This window comes from Podarcis pityusensis (genome assembly GCF_964106645.2).
Source record: "Podarcis pityusensis genome assembly, chromosome: 17".
Lineage (NCBI taxonomy): Eukaryota > Metazoa > Chordata > Lepidosauria > Squamata > Lacertidae > Podarcis > Podarcis pityusensis.
This window is the reverse complement of record NC_138042.1, coordinates 16,234,995-16,242,617: the sequence shown is the minus strand read 5'-3', so window position 1 is coordinate 16,242,617 and position 7,623 is coordinate 16,234,995. Positions and strand designations below refer to the sequence as shown.

At 41.8% G+C, this 7,623-nt stretch overlaps 1 protein-coding gene across 9 annotated transcripts in view; it reads right to left on the bottom strand.

The window, feature by feature from the left end:
• Positions 1 to 3,564: 3,564 nt before the first annotated feature.
• BNC2 (basonuclin zinc finger protein 2) overlaps positions 3,565 to 7,623 on the bottom strand; it is a 411,204-nt gene continuing 407,145 nt past the window's right edge. For 7 of the 9 annotated variants that reach the window (XM_080987732.1, XM_080987728.1, XM_080987730.1 and 4 more), the window contains one exon: positions 3,565 to 7,071. In XM_080987732.1, the coding sequence (XP_080843858.1) occupies positions 6,411 to 7,071 (661 nt within the window). In that variant the 3' untranslated portion in view covers positions 3,565 to 6,410. The remainder of the gene's footprint in view (positions 7,072 to 7,623) is intronic. The other 2 variants (XM_080987734.1, XM_080987727.1) reach the window with 2 other exon arrangements.

Sequence of the window (7,623 nt, the reverse complement as noted above, 5' to 3'; positions counted from 1 at the left end):
TGAACCATGGGCCATTCTGACTGGATCTGATGGGAGTTGGAATCCAACATCTGCAGGGCCATACGTTTTGCCGCAAATGCAAGCTTTCAGAGAACAGTGAATTGAGAAGAGGCAAGAGCGCTTCGCTCTTCCTATTCTGATTATCCCCCGCAAATGTCTCCTGCAGCTGCCCCACTTCTTGTGATTTAGCATGTATTTATAATGCCCATCTGTGAAGGGAGGGATTATTTAAAAATGGCCTGGCTTGGGGGATTTTGAGAGGAGAGTCAATGCACAGGAGACCGACTAACACCACTGTGCCCCCATCTGACCAACAGTCCTCCCTTATAAGCCTCTCCCATCATTGGCTTCCTTTGCCACACGCAGGATTGTTAGCTCTGAAGTACCACCCTAAATTTAACAAGGCTCTGGGAAACTTTCTCAAAATGTCTGTTGCAAATGCATTGGGGAATATTAAATGAGGCTAGGCAGAAATTCATCCTAAATACAAAAAAAGTGCTGAGGGCGAAAAACATCTGTATTTTGATGTTGAAAGCCAATGATTAGAAAACATTCCTTTCTTTACCAATTTTGGGTCAGAGGAACCATTTGTAACTTCTTCTGTCTCCTAATAAGTTAGAGGTGTATTTTTTTTAAGGACTACAAAGGGTTTCATTATTTAGGTCTTAAAAAAAACAAAAAACAACTTATCAAATGTTACTAGTGGTTGGGGTGTGGGAAAAAATGCTTCATAAGAGATGTGGGACCCAGAGACCCTTCAAAATGAATCCGTCCTCAGTTTTTGAAGCTGAAGATCTAAATGCCAGTGAAATGGTGATTTACCCCCATACCTGCAAAATTAAGAGATGAATGACAACTCCACATAACTGAGCGTCATTGTGTGAATCTTTCAAATGGCACATTTTATTATTAGCATTTCAGAAACTTCCTAACAGGCCGACTGCTCCTGTGTTGTTCGGCTCCTTCACCACTAATGTCAATAAACAAAGTTACAAGCATAAACTCATTTGCTCCCCTGTCCCAGCAGCATTGCCCCCACAACTTGGGGCTGCTTCTTCTTCCTTCAGCACTGGAGTGCACCAGTCTTAAGGGAAATGGCATTCATATTCTGAAATTCAGAAACTGCAAGAGTTGTGCCCTTTTCTGACTGCATAGATGTGCCCTTTGGGCAGTGTTTTCCAAACCCTTTGATACCTGGGGGGCAGCTTCTTTGAATGAAAGTGGTGGGTACAATTCACTCTTTTAAATAAAAACACCACCTAAATGTCACCAGCATTGAGAACAATGGTCAGGCACTCTCCCAGTATCCCACCTTCCTCTTTGCCTGGTCAGTCAGGGCTTAAAAATAATGGCAATGGACAATGGAGATTTAGTAGGAGATCCCACCACTCTGTCACCAAAATGTAGTGGATCGCACCGCTCTGTCACCGATTGCAGTAGATCCCACCTAGGTACACACTCTGTACCCAGGGTTATCGTAAGGGCTTTGTGTGGAGGTAAAGTTAGATCCTTGGAGACTCAGGCAGAAGATGAACCAAGACAAAAAGATTTTGCAGAACGAAGTTGATAAAACAAAGGATGTGTCAGGAGATAATGTTCTTTCAGGAAACAGTTAACTCATTAATAATTATACTAAATCTAGTGGATGTTTCAGGCTTCTAACAGGGTCATAAACACACAGCTTCTTTTAAATGCTGGTTGCTTAATTCAATTACTGCTCTTCCGTTAAGTGTTGCAGGTTTCTAAACTAGATGGTAAATGCTCAGCTTCTTTCCACTTACTACGGTATTTCACTTCACTTCGTTAACTTGGTTGCATAGGTGTTGCAGCTTAATACTTTGGTTCTTAAGCAAGGTGGTACTTTCTGCCAGTTTTCCAGCCTTTTATCAACCACATTCCTGAGGCACTTCTAGCAGTGTATCAGGTTCAGGGGATTCCCACACCCCTAACTGGTATGGAAGTTTTCTCTTTCTCTCCTCTCCTGACTGATATGAAACCCAAGGAGACAATCTCCTCACAGCGTTTACTTCTCCTGCTCAAACTCAAGCCTTCCCGTTATCTCCTCTCTGAATATTCTCTCCCAAAACGCTACACACTGTCTTTGAATCTAAGCTCAGAAACTCCTTTCTCTAGCTGTAGATACTTTCCTCAGAGTGGGTGTTACACACAGACCAGAGCCAACTCTCCTGTCCCCCCTGTTCTCTCTCTAACCATCTCCCTAGCTGAACCTTCTCTCAGAAACGGCTCCTTTTATTCTCCCTCCCAAAGTGCTGGCTCCAGCCCCCTCTGACTAGCTGTTTTGGTAGCCCATCAGACAGAGGCTCCAGCCCTCTGGTGAAATTCCAAGGCCCTGCATCACAAGACATTGGTCTAGTTTAGCTATCCATCACAGGTGACTTATTTGGGATTACCTGGTGACGACTTGCTGAGTTGGGCCATGGGTGGCGCTGTGGGTTAAACCACAAAGCCTAGGACTTGCTGATCAGAAGGTCGGCAGTTCAAATCCCCGTGACGGGGTGAGCTCCCGTTGCTCAGTCCCAGCTGTACACTGGCTCCCTCAGCCAATAAAGTGAGATGAGCGCTGCAACCCCAGAGTGGGCCACGACTGGACCTAATGGTCAGAGGTCCCTTTACCTTTACTTGCTGAGTTACACCAAGGAATCCCACTCTGTCTCCCTTACTTGGAAGTTGTTTTAGACCAAGTCAAGTCATTAGTCCCTCTAGTTCATTATTGCCTCCACTGTCTGGAAGTAATTCTCCAGGTGTTTCTCTCACCCGCTACCTGGAGATGATAAGAACTGAATCTGGAACCTTTTGCATGCAAAGCCCTTGAGATGATGGTGGTTCTTCTATACTGAGACAGTGCAAACGTTGCATGGTTTCTTTAGTCTGGGGGGCCTAGAGTGGCACTTGCTTCCAAAATGATGGCTTCATTTTTCAAGACGCACATTAGTTCTTCCGCCAGCATACAGTTTGGGAATCACTGCCTTAGGCAGAAGCCAGGCAGTTAAGTAATTTTAAACCATATTTATGTTTAGTGTGTGCAGCCTATCTCACCACAAGCTTCTCCCATACTTTCAAATGTTGGTAGGTATGAAAGAATGTTAATGCCTAAACCGTGTGTCTGTTTTTCTCTGATTCACTACAATTATCTACCATCCTGTTTCGTTTTGTGTAACAAACAGATGTTGCCTGTGCAACTCATTTGCTCAATAAGGCCTACTTGATGATGTTTAAGTTTCCAATCTAGTTTTACCAAAGCCATTTGACCTTTAGCAGAAACAAAAGTAAAATGAGAATGCAGAACAGTGATTTATTCAGGAAAGAATTATTTATATACCTCAAATATGTTTTTCATTAAAAACGATATTTATTTATACCATACATACTTCAAAAACAGTGTTGGATTTTTTAATTTTTTAAAAAAATGTTCCTTAGATATCATTTAGCCATTTTTTTAAGGTTTGTTTTGCCTTTTTCAACATTTCTTCTCGCTTGGTTCCTAATAGCTGGGCAGAGGGCAGGGTTTGAAGAGACAGTGCAGTACAGATAACACTACAAAAGTTAATTTGTTTGGGAAGAACAAACCTTTACTTTTCTATGTTCCCTTTCACAAGCATACCGTACATACGTAGCATAAAACAAAACAAAGCATCTCTCCATTTAATTTTTATAAACAAAAGTAATTAAGACTTTGGAAAAAAGACAAAGCACAAATGGAAAAAAAAATCAAGTCAGCAAAAATTGTGGAGGTTTTTGATGTAAACATATTTTTTTGACATACTGGTCGGTAACACTTTTAAAGGAGTCTGTAGGAAATTTGTAAATAATGTCAGAAGTTGTGTCCACTATTTGAAAACAAAGAAATATGGCCTAAGATAAGGCATTTCAATTAATAAAGACATCTTTTTCTTTTTTACACACACATGGAGATACTGCAACTAGTATTTATATTTTTGTTTTAGGAGAAAAAAAGTACTGTAGCATATACTGCTTCCAAACAAGGAAAAGTTAGACAAGCCTAAGTCCCAATGAAAGGATAGGGTTTAGTTCAGTTGAGACTAACGTCTTCCTGTTGGTTCAAATGAGACTCAGCCACAACTAACTAGAGGTGGATGAGGGCCAAGGAAGACGGGGGAATCTATTTAACTGGAATAGTTTCCGCTAGTAAAATTAAGACTGGATTGCTAATGCCAATTTGCAATGAACAGTGGTTGAAATTGCACAACAGAGTCAACTTGGAAGCTGAAAGCAACCCAAGTATTTCTGGTTTCGCAGTTACAAGAGAAATGTTCTAGGAAAGAAAAGCACTCTCTTTGAGTTAGCAATGTACTGTGTGCGGAAATATTCCTTGTGTATTCTTTTTTAAAAAAGAGAGAGAGAGAGAAAAGATCTGTTATATGACACACACCATAATGGTCTTGGCTGTAGGCTGAGCTTAAGTAAATATCATCATTCAGTCAGTATGCTGTGGTAACGCAGGCTGCCAGTGCGGTTTGCCATGCTCAGACAACACATGTAAACACCAGAAACAAAAAGAAGAAGAAGAAGAAAAGATTTGGTGAGCAGCTTCTCCCTGTCTTCCTCAATCATTGGCCTCTCCTCTAACATACTCTTTCCCAACTCTACTGTAATTGTTCTCTGACAAATCATGTTGGGAAAGTACAAAAGATGAAAAAAATGAATTTTCGGTTTGGGTCCCTCCCTATAGGCAGCCACCAGCTTCCGATTTCTCCAAAGGGGAAGTTACCCAATCTAATGAATGGCACACCGTTTCCAAGCTTTAAGTGCTTGTGCCATTAATGGCTTTCGATTGCTTCTATTAAAAAAACAAAAACCATGCCTTGATCATACCTCGGCACTTTCCAGTGCACACCAGACAACTTTGCAGAGGTTAGAATTGTTTTTCATTTTCATGCAACTAAAGCCCAAGTCTTCAGTAGAGAACACACAAATTCATTTCAGGAATTCGGATTTGGCCCTTAAGTTACTGTGACCTCCTTCTAAGCTATTACAGATCAAAAGTAAGTCCCACACAATTGAACTGGACAATTTCAACTGGAAGCCCATCCTTTCTCAGTTGAAGAAATGTCTCGCACTGCGAAGCCCTGCTTTTCTTGTCTATAAACCTACAGACTCACTTGTGGATAATATTTAGAACCTGAGAAGGACATTCATGTGTATTCTCTCCTTGCTCCCAAATTCCTAGGATATTTTTCCCCGCAGGCCACAGCAGCTGATTATATTTTGGTTACTGAAAACTTGTGCAAAGTTGGCAGTTTCATGTTAACATTTAACACTTTTATTTTTTTATTTTATTTGTTCGGCATTCTCGCCCCATACTGACCGGACCACTTCTAACAAAGTGTTAATTCTTTCCTTTCTTTTTTTCTTATTCAATAAGACACTGAAGTATGGCAATACTTTTTAAGGGAAAAAAGGGTATGGATATTATTACACATCCCCACATTGTGTAAGAAAAAAGTGCATGACTGGATTTATGTAATAGTAACAAGACAAAAAAAAAATCCCTTAAAAAAAAAACTGTATCAGATCAGGTGCTCTAAAGCATGCCAGCACCTCCCCATTAAGCATCTCTAGCAGGTAGTTAAAAAACAAGACCTTGTGTTTTCTTCTTTTTTTCTTTTTTCTAAATGTGCACTGAAGCTAATATAAATGAACAGAGCTAGCCAGCAAACTATTCTCCCCCCTTCCCCGCATATCTAACAGCTGGATGTAAATGTAAAACCGAACCGAACAAAAAACAACCCCCCCAAATAAAAACAAAACAAAAAGTTAACCACCATCAATACAATTGTTTTACATGATAGGCCCTTCAAGGCTCAATATATACAAGTGTAACAGCCATGTGTAGTTGATGGTCCTCTCAAAGGTTTAACATACACAAAAGACAATTGTACTTGTTCTTTCCCCCCCTCCCCTCTCTCTGCAGTGCTGTGTTTCCTTGTGGCCCCCCCTCCCCTGCATTTCTCCCCTTCCTCAAGATTGCAGGCGACAGTCAAAGGTAAAAGAAACAGTCTCTTTGGAGATGACCACGGGTTTTATAACAAAAGTGGGGCTTCACAATGCAAGTTTGTTCGTGTTCGTGTGTGTGTGTGTACGTTCGTTTGTTCTCTTTGAAGCAGTGGAAATTTCCTCCCAGGTTAAACTTACTACCCCAACCCACACAAAATAAAAACGGACAAACAAGAAAAGGAAAAAAAATAGGAAAAGGAAAAGGAAAAAAAAGCACCTGGTGTTTGTTTTTTCTGTTTTGTTAAAAAAGAAAAAAAAAGATATATATTTATATTTATATTTATATATATTTATATAATAGTCTGTAAATGGCAGTTCAAAGTAGCGGAAACCCTCTGCGAGAGCTACTGGCGTTTGCCACGTCCATCTTTGAACTAGTCTAGTGAAGCGAAGGGAATGTTTTTATGCAGGTTTGGGTTCTGACTGTGCCGGTTCCGGCTGCGGACAGAAGAAAACATCATGTTGCACCCAGGGATTTTGCACTTGTGCATCTCCCGCAGGTGCACAGTCTTGTAATGCACCCTGAGAGTCCCCTTGTTGCTGTACATTTTGTGGCAAATGTTACACACGATCCCCCCGTTGCTCATGGAAACGCTGTTGAACATGAGGGAGCCCGGGACTTCGGCGCCCACGCCGACCCCTAAGGCCGGGGGGTCCGCCTTGTGTGACGACTCCCCACTGTCACTTGCGCCGTCCACGTCATCAAGGAGAATCCCCTCGTCGCTCCCCGCGTCAGATTCTCTGGAGGAATGGATGCTACTGCTAGACTGGATGCTGGAGGTGGTGCTGAGGTCTAGCACCATGTATTCTTCTGACATGCCCCTTCCGTACCCGTTCAGGTGGGAGTCCTCAGTACCTGCCGGGGAGGAGGTGTCTTCCCGTATGTCAAAGCCCATCTGATGCGGGGCGCCGTAGATCTTCATCAAAAACTCGTCGCGGAGGTCCTTGCTAAGCGAGGGCTGCGAAGTGTCCAGCCCCATGTCATCCAGTTCTTTGGTCAACAGTTTACGGTGCAGGTTTATGTTAGCACTGTGTCTAGGAAAGAAATAGGAAGAGGGGGCGGGGAGGGAGAATAAAACAACACACCGTATCGCTGATTACATTTGTAACGCAAAACTTGCAGGTCAAAACATAAGTTAGCAAGATGGGGATTTTCATGCAATCCTACTTCTATTGCCTCTTCTCTCGGAAATCCAGGCATTACTATAATGGACACAAATGCAGGGCAAAAATGCTACAAATCCACACTAGCCTGGTCTCTGCCCCACCCCATTTAGGATTACAAGGAACTTCAGCTATTCAGCAACGTAACCTGTTTTGGTTTTTGACCAACAGATTACTGCAGCTCTTACAAAAGGAGCCTCTTTCAAAAAGAACTAGGCAAGAGGGAGAGAAATCAGTAGAATCTCTTTCTATGTATACACAACATTGGAGCTGCTGGTTATAGATTGGGATTGTAATCAAAAAGACCAGTATAAACTGGAGAGACTCTGTAAGAAGTTAGGCTAGTTTTATCTTTTTCCCCAATAATGAGGGGGGACCTTAAATCTTAAATGGAATAAAACAGTGAAATCTTTGAATGGATAA